General features: G+C 41.9%; 1 protein-coding gene across 1 annotated transcript in view; it reads left to right on the top strand.

Annotated features, from left to right (window-relative positions):
* The window catches only part of ADD1 (adducin 1), a 648,507-nt gene that overhangs the window by 40,417 nt on the left and 586,451 nt on the right, over window positions 1-21,639 (top strand). Inside the window, exon 2 of the mRNA XM_053700307.1 lies at window positions 3,570-3,783. Within this exon, the coding sequence (XP_053556282.1) occupies window positions 3,589-3,783 (195 nt within the window). The 5' untranslated portion in view covers window positions 3,570-3,588. The remainder of the gene's footprint in view (window positions 1-3,569; window positions 3,784-21,639) is intronic.

Here is a 21,639-nt window from a genome sequence, read left to right as displayed (position 1 = left end):
GTTTTATTTACAAGCTACTAAAGAATTACGTCAAACATCTGCATTGTTTGTTGTCTACTCTGGACAGAGGAGAGGCCAAAAGGCTTCGGCAACTTCTCTTTCTTTTTGGCTAAGAAGTATAATCCGCTTAGCTTATGAGACTGCTGGCCAGCAGCCTCCTGAAAGAATTACAGCTCATTCCACTAGAGCGGTGGCTTCCACATGGGCTTTTAAGAATGAGGCTTATGTTGAACAGATTTGTAAGGCGGCGACTTGGTCTTCGCTTCATACTTTTTCTAAATTCTACAAATTTGATACTTTTGCTTCTTCGGAGGCTATTTTTGGGAGAAAGGTCTTACAGGCAATGGTGCCTTCCGTTTAAGTACCTGCCTTGTCCCTCCCTTCATCCGTGTCCTATAGCTTTGGTATTGGTATCCCACAAGTAATGGTTGAATCCGTGGACTGGATACACCTTACAAGAGAAAACTAAATTTATGCTTACCTGATAAATTTATTTCTCTTGTGGTGTATCCAGTCGACGGCCCGCCCTGTCATTTTAAGGCAGGTGTTTTTTATTTTTAAACTACAGTCACCACTGCACCCTATAGTTTCTCCTTTCTCTTGCTTGTCTTCGGTCGAATGACTGGAGGTGGCAGTTAGGGGAAGAGCTATATAGACAGCTCTGCTGTGGGTGTCCTCTTGCAGCTTCCTGTTGGGAAGGAGAATATCCCACAAGTAATGGATGAATCCGTGGACTGGATACACCACAAGAGAAATAAATTTATCAGGTAAGCATAACTTTTTTGTTTTTTGCCTTCCGTAATAGGCTGGCTCGCCTTTGTGTTCTTTTAAGACATGTTTTGGCAAAGTTGAGGGATCTGAGACATTAGAAGCTGGAGGGCAAAATGGATATGATGTTTGGGGATGAAGCCAATCTCCTTAACGTCGCCGTTTTTCTTTTCTTTGTTCTCGGTTCCAGTTCTGAGCTTGGGTGAATGGGGCTTTTAATCGTCTAGTCCCGTTGTCGTCCTCATTCATCTTGGGTGTTCACCCGCTGGGTGCTGCCTTCATTTTATTTTTTGGATCTGGATGGATGTGTTTAATTTGTTTTTTCTTAAGCATATTCAAAACAGATATACTGCCAGCACCCAAAATGCAGACAGATATCCAATAAGAGGCGCCAACAAATGATAAAAATAAAACTAGTGATAGGCTGATGAAACCGTGCTGGGACACGGAGAAACGTGTTGCTTGTTTTTATATGCTTTTAAAGGGACAGTATACACTCATTTTTAGAGCTGCAACAACTAATCGTCATAATCGATTATGAAAATAGTTGTCAACGAATCTCATAATCGATTAATCGATTAGTTGGTTTGCAATTAGTTGGTCTGTGTACAACACTAGCTGATTCACTCCAATGAGCTCCTGCACATGGTATTGTGTTTTATGGTTAGGTCCTTAGCCTAAAGGACGTCTACTTTTCACTTTTTCAGGACAGTATACGTTTACAACTACCCCTGGCTTATGTGCAACCCAGATATAATAGTCATCATTTGGATTGTTTATATTAAATCAGGTGATTTGGATCTATGCTTTTCATGATATAGTGCCAAGCTTTACACCTAGCCCCTAGGTTGATGGGAGTTATTTAAATTGATGTGCACTATTATCTGTTTGCACAATTATTAGCGTATTGCTTGCTATTGCTGATTATATGTACTGTATAAATAAATGTGTAAGGCTTTGTCCTGTTATTGATATACAGTCCTTAGCGCTTTTGATTTTATTTTTTATTGTTTTTTTATATTTTTAATAAATTGTGATAATATGTACCAGATTCAACCTTTATAGGTATATATTCGTTATTTTTAGAGCGGACTAGATATTTCCCCTAACCTTATAGCTGGTTATTTACCATTGCATATAGATATTCAAGATATTTTTATGTTAGAATGAAGTCAAGGGTTACTTTATTGAGAGGCCCCTTACCAAGGTAGAAAACACTTCACATTGGTGAAGAGCTAACAAAGATAAATATCCCACTTTGGTGAAATTGGCAAAACCCTACTTATACACCTCAACAGCCTTTTCTCTGCTGCAGGAAATATAGCTGTAAACAGAGTTAGCCTTAGCCAGAAGCATGTGGACATGTTGAGATTTTTGCATTTCAATGCAAAGTTTCTGAAAGAGTGAATAACAGAATGTTATTAACAGTGATAGTCTAACTCTTTCTAGTTCTACCTCTTTTCAAACAGTTTGTGGTTTTGTTTAATTATAATGTGGATTTTATTTAAAACATAGAAAACTATTATTGATTCTCTTTTTATTCGATTAATCGAAAAAATAATCGGTCGATTAATCGATTATGAAAATAATCGTTAGTTGCAGCCCTACTCATTTTCATATAACTGCATGTAATAGACACTACTATAAAGAATAAGATGCACAGATACTGATATAAAAATCCAGTATAAAAATGTTTAAAAATTTACTTAGAACCTCTTAGTTTAGCTCTGTTGAAAAGGTAGTTGGAAAGCCCACTGCAAGTGGGAAATAAGACACTCCCCTCCCCCTTCTTTTGCATATGAAAAGACCCTTTACACAAACAGGAGCAAGCTGGAGAAGGTAGCTGACGGTATTCACATAAAACTTTGGGGCTTGGTTAGGAGTCTGAAAATCAGAGCAATGTTATTTAAAAATAAGCAAAACTATACATTTTTTTTTTTTTTTTTTAAAACTTTATGGGCTATATAAATATATCATCTACAAAACATTTATGCAAAGAAAAAATGAGTGTATAATGTCCCTTTAAGCTGTATTAAACCTTTATGATTTTGTTACATTGCTGCTGCACTCCTGGTTATTCCTGAAGCATCTGTTACACTGTGCTTGACGTTCATTGCACTCTTGCTTAACTTGCTGCTGCCAAACTAGCAGAGACTGCATTTTCATTTAACAGCAGTTGCTAAACAGCAAAGAAGTTTTTTGGGAACCCCACTGCTCCTTGATACTCTTGTTGCCGGTACAACAGGGATCTGTTCCAGGTACCTGGGGAGTCTGCCGAGCGACTGTTTTGACTCGGTCTGCTTGTATTGCACATCAGTGCTTACTATCAAGTGAGTAGGATACCTGCTACGTATACATCACTTCACGTTTACCCTCATTTATCTGCACTATGTGGCGCCCTCTGTCTCTTCTGTTTTAGATTCTTAAGCATATGTCTGTTAGATATTAGTTTTTTTATGAACGTTCTTCTCTGGAACCGATGCTTGCGATTTAGGTCACGTGGGCGCTTCCTCGGAAGTTGCACACTTGTTGAATAATAAAATTGTTAAAAGCATTTCTGCCAAACTGCAGACACATGCCTGCTACCTATCTCTAGTTATGGTCTTCAACAAAGGATACAAGAGAAAAAAGTAAATTTGATAAAAGTAAATTGGAAAGGTGTTTTTTTTTTTTATTGTATGCCCTATCTGATATATAAAAGAAATTTTTTTAAATCTCTTTAAATATGAAGATATTGATTAATCGTAGGAATAAATTTATTGATTGCAATTCTAATTTTTATTACTTTTTCTTTTGTTTAGATCAAGATAAGGTTGTGCTATGAATGGTGATTCAAGTGCAGGGGTGGTTACAGCACCACCCCCAACAAATGCTCCACACAAGGAAAAATATTTTGACCGAGTTGATGAGAACAACCCTGAATACTTACGTGAAAGAAACATGGCACCAGACCTACGTCAGGATTTCAACATGATGGAGCAGAAGAAAAGGGTCTCAATGATTCTACAAAGCCCAGTAAGTTTAGTTTTAAAATTTTATCTATACATTGGAAGTTGCATGAGAACTGTTTTCTGTCTTAGAATTAAATTGTGACCTATAATTCAGATTTGTTTTTGTTTTCCTTAATGCAAGGAGAATCCACGTCTTTTCTTACTGTTGGGCTCAGATTCAGTACTTTTCTCCACTTTCTGCGTTGATATTTTTTTAGTGAACATTTTTCTGTAGGTCATTTTGAAATAAAATTTTAAACTAGGCATTTACTCTAAAGCACCCATTCAATATTGTTATGTGTTGATTAATTGGAGAATAAAGCAATTTTTAAAGTTTTATAATATAGTGCAGCAGTTAAAAATTGTAGAGGTAATGGAATGAGAGTATATCGTCAATCTGAATAAGGGAGGTAGGAGATGAATCTCTACGACCGATAACAGAGAACCTATGAAATAGATCTCCCACGAGGAAAACCATTGCATTCAATAGGTGATACTCCCTAGTCCCTTCACATCCCTCTGACATTCACTGTACTCTGAGAGGAATCGGGCTTTAAAATGCTGAGAAGCGCATATCAAAGTAGAAATCTAGCACAAACTTACTTCACCACCTCCATAGGAGGCAAAGTTTGTAAAACTGAATTGTGGGTGTGGTGAGCGGTGTATTTATAGGCATTTTGAGGTTTGGGAAACTTTGCCCCTCCTGGTAGGATTGCATATCCCATACGTCACTAGCTCATGAACTCTTGCCAATTACATGAAAGAAATATTGATATCTGGGGTAGAATTTATGGTGAAAAATTCTTTAAGAGATTTTGTTAAAAGGGATAGTAAACACCAAAAATGTTGTTGTTTAAAAAGATAGATAATCCCTTTTTCTTTTACAAGATATGACGAGTCCACGGATTTCATCCTTATGGGATAACACCTCCTGATTAGCAGGAAGTGGCAAAGAGCACCACAGCAGAGCTGTATATATAGCTCCTCCCTTCCCTCCCCCTCATTCTTTTTGCCTGTGTTAGTGATAGGAAGAGGTAAAGTGAGGTGTTAGTTTAGATTCTTCAATCAAGAAGTTTATTTTTTTAAATGGTGCTAGTGAGTACTATTTTTCTCAGGGAGAAATAGTCAGTCTATAGCTTCCCAAGAGGAGTGGAGACATTTTATTTTTCTGCCCTAATGTTGATGATCTTGGCAAACGTTATCTAAGATCCATACTGGTTCCCACAGAAAAGCTGAAGGTAGTGTACAGAAAAATCTTCAGTGTGGAGAACGGTGTCATGCTACAAGCAGCATTGAGGTATGGTCAGTCTTTTTTGTTTCTGGGGAGACTTGATACGGCAGAACAGGCTGACATTATTCCCTAACTGGGGAGGGGTAATCAGTATGCACTATATGTATGGAAATGGTGTACCTGGAATCCCTTTATATTGATTGCCAAATATATCTTAGGATATATTTAGGGTATATTCAGTGTGGGCTAGACGCTGGGAGATGCAGTTTGCTGGCTAAGGGCTGTCATATAACTGGCCTGAGGGAGTCTTGAAGTACTACTTGAGCAGTCTGTGTGTTCTGGGGGCAGGTAGGCGCCGCAGCAGACTGTGGCGAGGTGCAGGGGCCACATGTATATAAAAAGTTGTTATAACTGGTCAATTCAATATAATTGGATATATAACATCTAAGCAGAATGGTGCAATATTGTTAAGCTATTATGGGCACTTAAGGACAGTTTTTATTGCTGTAAACGTTGTTTTTGAGAAAACAGAAAAATTGTTGCGCTTTAATTATTTAAAGGCACAGTACACTTTTCACTTCAAAGAATTTTTCTTTGTAATTTGACTTGAACTCAATATTTCAATTAAAGAACGAAAATTATTGCTAGTCTGTTTAACATGTCTGAACTTGAGGAAACTACTTGTTCTATGTGTTTAGATGCCAGTGTGGAACCCCCTCTTACTTTTTGTCCCTCATGTATTGAAAGGACCTTACAATGTAAAGAGCAAACTTTCTTTAAGGAAAGTGTGCCTAAGGATGATTCTCAGTCTGATGAGAATCAGGGTATGCCGCTAAATTCTCCCCAAGCGTCACAACCTTTAACGCCCACCCAAGCGACGCAGAGTTCTTCAACCGCGTCTACTTCATTTACTCTGCAGGATATGGCTGCAGTTATGTCATCTACCCTTACAGAGGTTTTATCTAAGTTGCCAGTGTTACAGGGCAAACGTAGCAGGACAGAAGTCAATGTGAATACTGCAACCTCTGATGCTTTGTTGGCTATTTCCGATGTACCCTTACAGGGATCTGAATTGGGGGTCAGGGAACTTCTGTCTGAGGGGGAACTTTCAGATTCGGGAAGTGCGTTACCTCAGACAGATTCGGGCGTCATGTCCTTTAGATTTAAGCTTGAACACCTCCCCCTGTTGCTTCGGAGGTTTTAGCGACTCTGGATGACTGTGACTCTATTGTGGTACCACCAGAGAAATTGTGTAAGATGGACAAATACTTAGAGGTGCCTGCTTACTCTGATGTTTTTCTGGTTCCTAAGAGAATCTCGGAAATTATTACGCGGGAATGGGAAAGACCGGGTATCCCGTTCTTACCATCTCGTAGTTTTTAAGAAAATGTATCCCATATCCGACACTGTTCGGGACTCTTGGCAAACCGTCCCTAAGGTGGAGGGAGCTATATCTACCCTGGCTAAGCGTACAACTATTCCTATTGAGGACAGTTGTGCTTTCAAAGACCCTATGGATAAGAAATTGGAGGGTCTTCTAAAAAAGTTATTTATTCATCATGGTTTCCTTTTACAACCGACGGCCTGCATTGTTCCAGTTACCACTGCGGCGGCCTTCTGGTTTGACGCCTTAGAAGAGTCTCTTAAGATTGAGACTCCTTTAGAGGACATTTTAGATAGAATTAAGGCTCTTAAGCTGGCTAATTCTTTTATTACGGATGCCGCCTTTCAGATTGCCAAATTGGCGGCTAAGAATGCCGGATTTGCCATTTTAGCGCATAGAGCGTTATGGTTAAATCTTGGTCTGCTGATGTGTCATCTTAGTCTAAGCTTTTGGCTATTCCTTTCAAAGGAAAAACCCTATTCGGACCTGAATTGAAAAAAATCAATTCTGACATTACGGGAGGTAAGGGTCATCTCCTACCTCAGGATAGAATAGCTAAACTAAGGGGTAAACAAAATAATTTCGGAACTTCAAAGGAGTCCCCTCTTCTTCCTCTTCTTCCGCTAAACAGGAAGGGAATTTTGCTCAGGCCAAATCCGTCTGGAGACCCAACCAGGCTTGGAATAAGGGTAAACAACCAAAGAAGCCCGCTGCTGCTACAAAGACAGCAGGAAGGGGCGGCCCCCGATCCGGGACCGGATCTAGTAGGGGGCAGACTTTCTCTCTTTGCCCAGGCTTGGGTAAGATGTTCAGGACCCCTGGACACTGGAAATCGTGTCCCAAGGGTATCGACTGAAATTCAAAAATTCTCTCCCAAGGGGGAGGTTTCTTCTTTCACGAATGTCTGTAGACCAGATAAAGAGAGGCGTTCTTACGTTGTGTAAAAGACCTCTCTACTATGGGAGTAATTCGTCCCGTTCCAATACTGGGACAGGGGCAGGGGTTTTACTCAAATCTTTTCGTGGTCCCCAAGAAAGAGGGCGCGTTTCGACCTATTTTAGATCTAAAGAGTCTAAACAAGTTTCTCAGAGTACCATCCTTCAAGATTCGAACAATTCTTCCATTGATCCAAGAAGGTCAATATATGACTACCGTGGACTTGAAGGATGCATATCTTCATATTCCTATCCACAAGGATCATCACCAGTTCCTAAGGTTTGCCTTCCTGGACAAACATTTTCAGTTTGTGGCTCTTCCCTTCGGGTTGGCCACAGCACCCAGGATCTTCACGAAGGTTCTAGGGTCACTTCTGGTGGTTCTCAGGCCGCGGGGCATTGCAGTGGAGCCTTATCTGGATGATATTCTGATCCAGGCGTCTTGCCATCTGACGAAATCTCATACAGACATGGTTCTGTCCTTTCTGAGGACTCACGGGTGGAAGGTGAATCTAGAAAAGAGTTCATTACTTCCACAGACAAGGGTTGCCTTCTTGGGAACTCTAATAGATTCCTTATCCATGAAAATTTTCTTGATGGAGGTCAGAAAGTTAAAGATTCTGAATACAATGCCAAGCTCCTGAGATACGGATACTGGTCAAGGGATCCTCAGGCTGAACGGATAGATGCTTTGGCAGTGCCTTGATCGTTCAACCTAGCTTATGTGTTTCCACCGTTTGCTCTCCTTCCCTGGGTGATTGCACGGATCAAACAGGAGAGGCTTCGCTAATTCTAATCGTGCCTGCGTGGCCTCGCAGGACTTGGTATGCCGATCTAGTGGACATGCGAATCTAGTTTCTATGCAGCTGACTGCTTGAAGATTGAACGCTTGATTTTATCTAAGGGGGGGGGTTCTCTGATTTGGTCATTGATACTTTGATTCAGGCATGTAAGCCTGTTACTAGAAAGATCTACCATAAGATATGGCGCAAATATCTTTATTGGTGCAAATCCAAGGGCTACTCATGGAGTAGAGTTAGGATTACCAGGATTTTATCTTTTCTCCAAGAAGGATTGGAGAAGGGCTTATCGGCAAGGTCCTTAAAGGGACAAATTTCTGCTTTGTCGATTTTTACTACACAAGCGTTTAGCAGATGTTATAGACGTTCAGTCTTTTTGTTAGGCTCTGGCTAGAATCAAGCCTGTGTTTAAACCAACTGCTCCACCCTGGAGTTTGAATTTAGTTCTTAGTGTTCTTCAAGGGGTTCCGTTTGAACCCATGCATTCCATAGATATTAAGTTGTTATCTTGGGAGGTTTTATTTTTGGTTGCTATATCTTCTGCTCGTAGAGTTTCCGAGCTTTCAGCGTTACAATGTGACTCTCATCTTATTTTTCATTCTGATAAGGTGGTTTTACGTACCAAACCTGGTTTTCTTCCCAAGGTTGTGTCTAATAGGAATATTAATCAGGAAATTGTTGTTCCTTCATTATGTCCTAATCCTTCTTCTAAGACGGAACGTTTGTTGCATAACTTGGACGTGGTCCGTGCCCTGAAGTTTTACTTGCAGGCGACTAAAGAATTTAGTCAGTCTTCTACATTATTTGTTGTTTTTTCTGTAAAGCGTAGGGGCCAGAAAGCTACGGCTACCTCTTTCTTTTTGGCTGAAGAGTATCATCCGTCTGGCATACGAGACTGCTGGACAGCAGCCTCCTGAAAGAATTACAGCTCATTCCACTAGGGCTGTGTTTCCTCATGGGCATTTAAAAACAATACTTCTGTTGAACAGATTTGCAAGGCTGCAACTTGGTCGTCTCTTCACACTTTTTCCAAATTTTCCAAATTTGACATTTTTGCTTCATCTGAGGCTGGTTTTGGGAGAAAGGTTCTTCAAGCAGTGGTGCCTTCTGTTTAGGTTCCTGTCTTGTCCCTCCCTTTCATCCGTGTCCTACAGCTTTGGTATTGTATCCCATAAGTAAGGATGAAATCCGTGGACTCGTCATATCTTGTAAAATAAAAAGAAATTTTATGCTTACCTGATAAATTTATTTCTTTTACGATATGACGAGTCCACGGCCCACCCTGTCATTTCTAAGACGGGTATTTATTTTTGTTAAACTTCAGTCACCTCTGCACCTTTGGCTTTTCCTTTCTCTTCCTAACTTCGGTCGAATGACTGGAGGGGGAGGGAAGGGAGGAGCTATATATACAGCTCTGCTTTGGTGCTCTTTGCCACTTCCTGCTAATCAGGAGGCGTTATCCCATTAGTAAGGATGAAATCCGTGGACTCGTCATATTGTAAAAGAAATAAATTTATCAGGTAAGCATAAATTTCCTTATTTACCATTCCCCAGGTTTGCATAACCAACACTGTTATAACCATATACTTATTACCTCTCTAATTACCTTGTATCTAAGCTTCTGCTGACTGCCTCTTTATCTCAGATCTTTTGACAGACTTGCATTTCAGGCAATTAGTGCATTAGCACAGTGCTATATATATATATATATATATATATATATATAACGCATGAACTAACGCCGCCTAGCTGTGAAAAACTGTCACATGCAGAAGCGGCCTTCAAGGGCTTAGAAATTAGCATATGAGTCTACCTAGGTTTAGCTAAGAATAACAAGAGAACAAAGCAAATTTGATGATAAAAGTAAATTAGAGTTGTTTAAAATGACATGTCCTATCTGAATCATGAGTTTATTTTGGACTTTACTATCCCTTTTATATTATTTAGCATTGAATCTTCTAGTTTCCATATGAATTTGGTGGATCTAGTGTTAGGCCAGTTAAGAGTCAACATCATGGCTGAGTGATCAGACTATGTAGTTGAATTAATTTGGGAGTTGGAAAGGTGTGTAAGGCCAATCTGATTAGTAAAGAAATATTCTAGCCAACTGTACATTTTTGAAGGTGGTCAGAAATTTTTTTTTCTTCTGTTAAGTGTGATCAGTCCACGGGTCATCATTACTTCTGGGATATTACTCCTCCCCAACAGGAAGTGCAAGAGGATTCACCCAGCAGAGCTGCATATAGCTCCTCCCCTCTACGTCAATCCCAGTCATTCTCTTGCACCCAACGACTAGATAGGATGTGTGAGAGGACTATGGTGATTATACTTAGTTTTTATCTTCAATCAAGAGTTTGTTATTTTAAAATAGCACCGGAGTGTGTTATTATCTCTCTGGCAGAGTTTGAAGAAGAATCTACCAGAGTTTTTGTTATGATTTTAGCCGGAGTAGTTAAGATCATATTGCTGTTTCTCGGCCATCTGAGGAGAGGTAAACTTCAGATCAGGGGACAGCGGGCAGATGAATCTGCATAGAGGTATGTAGCAGTTTTTATTTTCTGATAATGGAATTGATGAGAAAATCCTGCCATACCGATATAATGTCATGTATGTATACTTTACACTTCAGTATTCTGGGGAATGGTACTTCACTAGAATTACACTGTAAGAAATACATAAAGCTGTTTAATAACTAGAGATTATGTTTAACGTTTTTGCTGGAATGTAAAATCGTTTTCATTTACTGAGGTACTGAGTGAATAAATGTTTGGGCACTATTTTTCCACTTGGCAGTTGCTTAATCTGTTTTCTGACAGTTTCTGTTCTCCCTCACTGCTGTGTGTGAGGGGGAGGGGCCGTTTTTCGGCGCTTTTACTACGCATCAAATATTTCAGTCAGCAACTCATTGTATTCCCTGCATGATCCGGTTCATCTCTACAGAGCTCAGGGGTCTTCAAAACTTATTTTGAGGGAGGTAATTTCTCTCAGCAGAGCTGTGAGAATTGTAGTTTGACTGAGATAAAAAACGTTTATTCTGTAATTTGTTTCCTGCTTTTAGAATTTGTTATCTTTGCTAATGGGATTAAACCTTTGCTAAAGTTGTGTTGTTTACAAGGATTGAGGCTATAACTGTTTCAATTTATTAATTTTCAACTGTCATAGATCTTCTGTGCTTCTTAAAGGCACAGTACGTTTTAATATTATTCTAATTGAATTGTATTTCCAAGTTGCAAGTTTATTTGCTAGTGTGTTAAACATGTCTGATTCAGAGGATGATACCTGTGTCATTTGTTGCAATGCCAAAGTGGAGCCCAATAGAAATTTATGTACTAACTGTATTGATGCTACTTTAAATAAAAGTCAATCTGTACAAATTGAACAAATTTCACCAAACAACGAGGGGAGAGTTATGCCGACTAACTCGCCTCACGTGTCAGTACCTACATCTCCCGCTCAGAGGGAGGTGCGTGATATTGTAGCGCCGAGTACATCTGGGCGGCCATTACAAATCACATTACAGGATATGGCTACTGTTATGACTGAGGTTTTGGCTAAATTACCAGAACTAAGAGGTAAGCGTGATCACTCTGGGGTGAGAACAGAGTGCGCTGATAATATTAGGGCCATGTCAGACACTGCGTCACAGGTGGCAGAACATGAGGACGGAGAACTTCATTCTGTGGGTGACGGTTCTGATCCAAACAGACTGGATTCAGATATTTCAAATTTTAAATTTAAGCTGGAAAACCTCCGTGTATTGCTAGGGGAGGTGTTAGCGGCTCTGAATGATTGTAACACAGTTGCAATACCAGAGAAGATGTGTAGGTTGGATAAATATTTTGCGGTACCGACGAGTACTGAGGTTTTTCCTATACCTAAGAGACTTACTGAAATTGTTACTAAGGAGTGGGATAGACCCGGTGTGTCGTTCTCACCCCCTCCGATATTTAGAAAAATGTTTCCAATAGACGCCACCACAAGGGACTTATGGCAAACGGTCCCTAAGGTGGAGGGAGCAGTTTCTACCTTAGCTAAGCGTACCACTATCCCGGTGGAGGATAGCTGTGCTTTTTCAGATCCAATGGATAAAAAGTTAGAGGGTTACCTTAAGAAAATGTTTGTTCAACAAGGTTTTATATTGCAACCCCTTGCATGCATTGCGCCGATCACGGCTGCAGCGGCATTCTGGATTGAGTCTCTGGAAGAGAACATTGGTTCAGCTACTCTGGACGACATTACGGACAGGCTTAGAGTCCTTAAACTAGCTAATTCATTCATTTCGGAGGCCGTAGTACATCTTACTAAACTTACGGCGAAGAATTCAGGATTCGCCATTCAGGCACGCATAGCGCTGTGGCTAAAATCCTGGTCAGCTGATGTTACTTCTAAGTCTAAATTGCTTAATATACCTTTCAAAGGGCAGTCCTTATTCGGGCCCGGGTTGAAAGAGATTATCGCTGACATTACAGGAGGTAAAGGCCATGCCCTGCCTCAGGACAAAGCCAAGACTAGACAGTCTAATTTTCGTTCCTTTCGTAATTTCAAAGCTGGAGCAGCATCAACTTCCTCTGCACCAAAACAGGAAGGAGTTGTTGCTCGCTACAGACAAGGCTGGAAACCTAACCAGTCCTGGAACAAGGGCAAGCAGACTAGGAAACCTGCTGCTGCCCCTAAAACAGCATGAATTGAGGGCCCCCGATCCGGGATCGGATCTAGTGGGGGGCAGACTTTCTCTCTTCGCCCAGGCTTGGGCAAGAGATGTTCAGGATCCCTGGGCGCTAGAGATAATATCTCAGGGATACCTTCTGGACTTCAAATACTCTCCTCCAAGAGAGAGATTTCATCTGTCAAGATTGTCAACAATCCAGACAAAGAAAGAGGCGTTTCTACGCTGCGTACAAGAGCTCTTGTTAATGGGAGTAATCCATCCAGTTCCACGATCGGAACAGGGACAGGGGTTTTACTCAAATCTGTTTGTGGTTCCCAAAAAAGAGGGAACTTTCAGACCAATCCTGGACTTAAAGATCCTAAACAAATTCCTAAGAGTTCCATCGTTCAAGATGGAGACTTTTCGGACAATTTTACCTATGATCCAAGAGGGTCAGTACATGACCACTGTAGATTTAAAAGATGCTTACCTTCACATACCGATTCACAAAGATCATTATCGGTACCTAAGGTTTGCCTTCCTAGACAGGCATTACCAGTTTGTGGCTCTTCCATTCGGATTGGCTACAGCTCCAAGAATCTTCACAAAGGTTCTGGGTGCTCTTCTGGCGGTACTAAGACCGCGGGGAATCTCGGTAGCTCCATACCTAGACGACATTCTGATACAAGCTTCAAGCTTTCAAACTGCCAAGTCTCATACAGAGTTAGTGCTGGCATTTCTAAGGTCACATGGATGGAAGGTGAACGAAAAGAAAAGTTCACTCGTTCCACTCACAAGAGTTCCCTTCCTGGGGACTCTTATAGATTCTGTAGAAATGAAGATTTACCTGACAGAGGACAGGCTAACAAGACTTCAAAGTGCTTGCCGCACCCTTCATTCCATTCAACACCCGTCAGTGGCTCAATGCATGGAGGTAATCGGCTTAATGGTAGCGGCAATGGACATAGTACCCTTTGCACGCTTACACCTCAGACCACTGCAACTGTGCATGCTAAGTCAGTGGAATGGGGATTACTCAGATTTATCCCCTTCTCTGAATCTGGATCAAGAGACCAGAAATTCTCTTCTATGGTGGCTTTCTCAGCCACATCTGTCCAGGGGGATGCCATTCAGCAGACCAGACTGGACAATTGTAACAACAGACGCCAGCCTTCTAGGTTGGGGTGCCGTCTGGAATTCTCTGAAGGCTCAGGGACAATGGAGTCAGGAGGAGAGTCTCCTGCCAATAAACATTCTGGAATTGAGAGCAGTTCTCAATGCCCTCCTGGCTTGGCCCCAGTTGACAACTCGGGGGTTCATCAGGTTTCAGTCAGACAACATCACGACTGTAGCTTACATCAACCATCAGGGAGGGACAAGAAGCTCCCTAGCTATGATGGAAGTATCAAAGATAATTCTCTGGGCAGAGTCTCACTCTTGCCACCTGTCAGCAATCCACATCCCGGGAGTGGAGAACTGGGAGGCGGATTTCTTAAGTCGTCAGACTTTTCATCCGGGGGAGTGGGAACTTCATCCGGAGGTCTTTGCCCAAATACTGCGACGTTGGGGCAAACCAGAGATAGATCTCATGGCGTCTCGACAGAACGCCAAGCTTCCTCGTTACGGGTCCAGATCCAGGAGCAGTCCTGATAGATGCTCTGACAGCACCTTGGGACTTCAGGATGGCTTACGTGTTTCCACCCTTCCCGTTGCTTCCTCGATTGATTGCCAGAATCAAACAAGAGAGAGCATCAGTGATTCTAATAGCACCTGCGTGGCCACGCAGGACTTGGTATGCAGACCGGGTGGACATGTCATCCTGTCCACCTTGGTCTCTACCTCTGAAACAGGACCTTCTGATCCAGGGTCCCTTCAAACATCAAAATCTAACTTCTCTGAAGCTGACTGCTTGGAAATTGAACGCTTGATTTTATCAAGACGTGGGTTTTCTGAGTCAGTTATTGATACCTTAATACAGGCTAGGAAACCTGTTACCAGAAAGATTTACCATAAGAGATGGCGTAAATACCTATATTGGTGTGAATCCAAAGGTTACTCTTGGAGTAAGGTTAGGATTCCTAGGATATTGTCTTTTCTACAAGAAGGTTTAAAAAAGGGTTTATCTGCTAGTTCATTAAAGGGACAGATCTCAGCTCTGTCCATTCTGTTACACAAACGTCTGTCAGAAGTTCCTGACGTCCAGGCTTTTTGTCAGGCTTTGACCAGGATTAAGCCTGTGTTTAAAACTGTTGCTCCACCATGGAGTTTAAACCTTGTTCTTAATGTTTTACAGGGCGTTCCGTTTGAACCCCTTCATTCCATTGATATAAAGTTGTTATCTTGGAAAGTTCTATTTTTAATGGCTATTTCCTCGGCTCGAAGAGTCTCTGAATTATCAGCCTTACATTGTGATTCTCCTTATTTGATTTTTCATTCGGATAAGGTAGTCCTGCGTACTAAACCTGGGTTCTTACCTAAGGTAGTTACTAACAGGAATATCAATCAAGAGATTGTTGTTCCTTCTTTATGCCCAAATCCTTCTTCAAAGAAGGAACGTCTACTGCACAACCTGGATGTAGTCCGTGCTCTAAAATTTTACTTACAGGCAACTAAGGAATTTCGACAAACGTCTTCTCTGTTTGTCATTTACTCTGGGCAGAGGAGAGGTCAAAAAGCTTCCGCTACCTCTTTCTTTTTGGCTTCGTAGCATAATTCGTTTAGCTTATGAGACTGCTGGACAGCAGCCTCCTGAAAGAATTACAGCTCATTCTACTAGAGCTGTGGCTTCCACTTGGGCCTTCAAGAATGAGGCCTCTGTTGAACAGATTTGCAAGGCTGCAACTTGGTCTTCGCTTCATACTTTTTCCAAATTTTACAAATTTGACACTTTTGCTTCATCGGAGGCTATTTTTGGGAGAAAGGTTCTTCAGGCAGTGGTTCCTTCTGTATAAAGAGCCTGCCTATCCCTCCCGTCATCCGTGTACTTTTGCTTTGGTATTGGTATCCCAGAAGTAATGATGACCCGTGGACTGATCACACTTAACAGAAGAAAACATAATTTATGCTTACCTGATAAATTCCTTTCTTCTGTAGTGTGATCAGTCCACGGCCCGCCCTGTTTTTAAGGCAGGTAAATATTTTTTAATTTATACTCCAGTCACCACTTCACCCTTGGCTTTTCCTTTCTCGTTGGTCCTTGGTCGAATGACTGGGAGTGACGTAGAGGGGAGGAGCTATATGCAGCTCTGCTGGGTGAATCCTCTTGCACTTCCTGTTGGGGAGGAGTAATATCCCAGAAGTAATGATGACCCGTGGACTGATCACACTACAGAAGAAAGGAATTTATCAGGTAAGCATAAATTATGTTTTTTTTAAATCCCCATGATAATATATTCATGTGTTGTAGAGATTGTGTTCCTTTAAGCTTTTCCATAGGAAATTAGCGGTTTCTTCTACAAGATACGACGAGTCCACGGATTTCATCCTTACTTGTGGGATATTATCCTCCTGCTAACAGGAAGTGGCAAAGAGCACCACAGCAGAGCTGTATATATAGCTCCTCCCTTCCCCTCCACCCCCAGTCATTCTCTTTGCCTATGCTAGTATTAGGAAGGGTAAAGTGAAAGAGGTGTTAAAATGATAGTTTTTAGTTTCTTCAATCAAGAAGTTTATTTTAAAATGGTACTGGTGAGTACTATTTTTCTCAGGCAGGATATAGAAGAAGATTTCTGCCTTGAGGTTGATGATCTTAGCAAATGTCACTAAGATCCATGTTGGTTCCCACAGAGTTGCTGAGGAGTGCAATAGCAATCTTCAGTGTGGGGAACATTTTCATGCTACAAGCAGCATTGAGGTATGTGCAGTCATTTATTTCTCCAACATTGGTGTGTCCGGTCCACGGCGTCATCCATTACTTGTGGAAAATATTCTCCCCCACAGGGAAAGGCAAGGAGAGCACACAGCAAGAGCTGTCCATAAAGCTCCCCCTCTGGCTCCGCCCCCCAGTCATTCTCCTTGCCGCTCTGAACAAGTAGCATCTCCACGGGGATGGTGAGGAGTTTGTGGTGTTAGTTGTAATTTTTTATTCTTCTATCAAGAGTTTGTTATTTTAAAATAGTGCTGGCTTGTACTATTTACTCTACAACAGAAAAGTGATGAAGATTTCTGTTTAAGAGGGCTATGATTTTAGCCCAAGTAACTAAAATCCATTACTGTTACCTCGCAGGACTGTTGAAACCAGAGAACTTCAGTTGGGGGTAACAGTTTGCAGACTCATCTGCTTCAGGTATGACTAGTCTCCTTCTAACAACACAAGCTAATGCTAGATGAGTCATTTTACAGGCTTCCCCTTTTTGATTTTTATGCTGGTAGACACTGTTAGGGGCCAAATCGATTGGTTTTTATTACAATATCATGGCAATTGAAATGTTTTATAAGCTCATTTACACTGGGGGACGTTTTTTATTGATCTGGCTTGCTTTAGACACCTAAATCTAGTCAGGAAGTCCCCTTCACTCTAGTGTACTGAGGGAGGAGGCCTCATTTTAGCACTTCAGCTACGCAGTAGATTTTAAGGCAGTGCATGCAGTCTTATGTGAGAGGGTCCTGTGGCTCAGTAAGTGACTCCAGAAGGCTTATTTCTGTGGATGGTTGACCCCTAAGGAAGGTAAAAAGCTACAGCATGCTGTAGCTGGGATTGTGGTGTATAAAAAACGGTTAAAGCCAACATTTAGCTCCGGTTTGCTTGCTTTAAGAGCTAGAGTCTCCATATTTGCTGTGCAATACTTTCTAAGCATTAAGACACTGGGGTCCAAATTTCAGAAAAATCGGATATTGCCTTCATAGTTTTTTGAACATTCAGAAATAAAGTGTCATTTTATTATTTAAAGAGACAGTAACGTTTTTGTTTAAAATCGTTTTTATTGCATTGTTTGCCTGCCTAAATCTGTTTAACATGTCTGTGCCATCAGATAACCTATGTTCTGTGTGTGTAGAGACAAATGTGGTTCCCCCTTCGAGTGTTTGTGATAATTGTGCCATAGCGTCCAAACAAAATGAGGACAGCTCTGTTACATTTCATAATGTTGCCCAAGATGATTTATCTAATGAAGGTAGTGGAGATAGTTCTACATCCTCTCCTTCTGTGTCTACACCAGCTTTGCCCGCGCAGGCGACACCTAGCACGCCAGTGCTTATTTCTATGCAACAATTAACAGCAGTAGTGGATAATTCTATAGCAAATCTTTTATCCAAACTGCCAGCATTTCAGAGAAAGCGTGATTGTTCAGTTTTAAATACAGATAAAAGGGATGAACAATCAGACGCTGACGATGCTTTATCTATTTTACCCTCACATCAATCAGAATTGGCTGTGAGGGAAGGGCTGTCTGAGGGTGAAATTTCAGACTCAGGAAAAATTTCTCAACAGGCAGAACCTGATATAGTAGCATTTAAGTTTAAGCTAGAACATCTCCGCGCTTTGCTAAAGGAGGTATTAGCTACTCTGGATGACTGATTCTATGGTAGTACCAGAGAAGTTGTGCAAATTGGACAAATTTTTAGAGGTCCCAGTTCACGACTACGCCTTTCCAATACCCAAAAGGGTAGCGAACATAGTGGAAAAGGAGTGGGAGAAGCCAGGTGTACCCTTTGCCCCACCTCCTATATTTAAGAAAATGTTTCCCATAGTAGACCCTAGAAGGGACGCATGGCAGACGGTCCCCAAGGTTGAGGGAGCTGTTTCAACACTAGCGAAGCGCACAACTATTCCTATAGAGGACAGCTGCGCTTTCAAAGATCCTATGGATAAAAAATTGGAAGGATTGCTTAAAAAGATTTTTGTTCAGCAAGGGTTCATCCTTCAACCAGCTACGTGTGTTATTACTGTCACTTCAGCGGCGTCCTTTTGGTTCGAGGAACTAGAAAGGTCACTCCAGAAAGAGACTTCCTATGAAGAAGTCATGGACAGAATTCACGCATTAAAATTGGCTAATTCCTTTATATTGGATGCCGCCTTTCAAATAACGAAATTGGCGGCGAAAAACTCAGGTTTTGCTATAGTAGCGCGGAGGGCGCTTTGGCTAAAATCCTGGTCGGCAGATGTGTCGTCCAAGACTAAGTTACTTAATATTCCTTTCAAGGGTAAGACCCTTTTTGGGCCGGAATTGAAGGAAATTATTTCAGACATCACTGGGGGTAAGGGCCATGCCCTCCCACAGGATAGGACTTTTAAGGCTAAGAACAAGTCTAATTTTCGTTCCTTTCGCAATTTCAGGAACGGACCGGCTAATAACTCCACTGCCGCTAGACAAGAAGGTAACGCGGCCCAGCCCAAACCCGCTTGGAAGCCCATGCAAGGGTAAACAGACCAAGAAACCTGCTGCTGCTACCAAGACAGCATCAAGGGATAGCCCCCGATCCGGGACCGGATCTGGTAGGGGGCAGACTATCTCTCTTCGCTCAGACTTGGGCAAGAGATGTTCCGGATCCCTGGGCACTAGAGATAGTTTCCAAGGGATACCTGCTAGACTTCAAGGGACTTCCTCCAAGGGGAAGGTTCCACCTGTCTCGCTTATCTTCAGACCAGATAAAGAAACAGGCATTCTTACATTGTGTAAGAGACCTATCAAAGATGGGAGTGATAAACCCAGTCCCCTCCGGGGAACAAGGTCTAGGTTTTTACTCAAACCTGTTTGTGGTTCCCAAAAAAGAGGGAACTTTCAGGCCAATTCTGGATTTAAAGATATTAAACAAGTTCCTCAGAGTTCCATCCTTCAAAATGGAAACCATTCGGACAATCTTGCCGACAATCCAGCAGGGTCAATATTTGACTTCCGTGGATCTAAAGGATGCGTATCTGCATATCCCAATCCACAAAACTCATCATCAGTTCCTGAGGTTCGCCTTTCTGGACAAACATTACCAGTTCGTGGCTCTTCCATTCGGTTTAGCCACCGCTCCCAGAATTTTCACAAAGGTGCTAGGGTCCCTTCTAGCGGTCCTAAGGCCGAGCGGCATCGCTGTAGCACCTTATCTAGACGACGTCCTAATCCAAGCGTCTCTTTCCAAAGCAAGGGCCCACACAGACATTGTGTTGGCTTTTCTCAGATCTCACGGGTGGAAGGTGAACATAGAAAAGAGTTCACTGTCACCGTCCACAAGGGTTCCTTTTCTGGGAACAATAATAGATTCTATGGAAATGAAGATCTTCCTGACAGAAGTCAGAAAGTTAAAGCTTCTAAACGCTTGTCGAGTTCTTCATTCTATTCCTCAACCCTCCATAGCTCAGTGCATGGAAGTAATAGGACTAATGGTCGCAGCAATGGACGTGGTTCCTTTTGCTCGAATTCATCTAAGACCATTACAGCTGTGCATGCTCAATCAGTGGAATGGGGACTATACAGACTTGTCTCCCCAAATTCAAGTAGACCAGGTAACCAGGGACTCACTTCTCTGGTGGTTGACCCAGGATCACCTGTCTCAGGGAATGAGTTTCCGCAGACCGGAGTGGGTCATCGTCACGACCGACGCCAGCCTCTTGGGGTGGGGCGCGGTCTGGGACTCCCTGAAAGCTCAGGGCCTATGGTCTCGGGAAGAGTCGCTTCTCCCGATAAACATTTTGGAACTAAGAGCAATATTCAATGCGCTCCTGGCTTGGCCTCAGCTAGCGGAAGCCAGGTTCATAAGATTTCAGTCGGACAACATAACGACTGTTGCGTACATCAATCATCAGGGGGGAACAAAGAGTTCCCTAGCGATGAAGGAAGTAACCAAGATCATCCAATGGGCAGAGAATCGCTCCTGCCATCTATCCGCTATTCACATCCCATGAGTAGACAACTGGGAGGCGGACTATTTGAGTCGTCAGACTTTCCATCCGGGGGAGTGGGAACTCCACCCGGAGGTCTTTGCTCAGTTAACCCAATTATGGGGCATTCCAGACATGGATCTAATGGCGTCCCGTCAGAACTTCAAGATTCCTTGCTACAGGGATCCCAAGGCGACTCTAGTGAATGCATTAGTGGCGCCTTGGTCGTTCAACCTAGCGTATGTGTTTCCACCGTTTCCTCTCCTTCCCAGGCTCATATCCAGGATCAAACAGGAGAAGGCCTCTGTGATTCTGATAGCTCCTGCGTGGCCACGCTGGACTTGGTATGCAGACCTGGTGAATATGTCATCGGCTCCACCATGGAAGCTACCTTTGAGACAGGACCTTCTAGTACAAGGTCCATTCGAACATCCAAATCTAGTTTCTCTGCAGCTGACTGCTTGGAAATTGAACGCTTGATTTTATCAAAGCGTGGGTTCTCGAATTCTGTGATAGATACTCTGGTCCAAGCCAGAAAACCTGTGACTAGAAAGATTTACCATAAAATATGGAAAAAATATATCTGCTGGTGTGAATCCAAGGGATTCTCCTGGAGTAAGATTAAAATTCCAAAGATTCTCTCCTTTCTCCAAGAAGGTTTGGATAAAGGGTTGTCAGCTAGTTCTCTAAAAGGACAGATTTCCGCTTTATCTGTCTTGTTACACAAACGATTGGCAGCTGTGCCAGATGTACAATCTTTTGTTCAGGCTTTGGTTAGAATCAAGCCTGTTTACAGAACCATGACTCTTCCTTGGAGTCTAAATTTAGTTCTTTCAGTTCTTCAAGGGGTTCCGTTTGAACCTTTACATTCCATAGATATTAAGTTATTATCTTGGAAAGTTCTGTTTTTGGTTGCTATTTCTTCTGCTAGAAGAGTTTCTGAATTATCTGCTTTGCAATGTAATCCACCCTATCTGGTTTTCCATTCAGATAAGGTTGTTTTGCGTACTAAGCCTGGTTTTCTTCCAAAAGTTGTTTCCAACAAGAATATTAACCAGGAAATAGTTGTTCCTTCT

The sequence above is a fragment of the Bombina bombina genome, chromosome 2, assembly GCF_027579735.1.
Source record: "Bombina bombina isolate aBomBom1 chromosome 2, aBomBom1.pri, whole genome shotgun sequence".
Taxonomy (NCBI): Eukaryota; Metazoa; Chordata; class Amphibia; order Anura; family Bombinatoridae; genus Bombina; species Bombina bombina.
The sequence above is the reverse complement of the archived record's forward strand: the minus strand, read 5'-3'. Positions and strand labels throughout refer to the sequence as shown.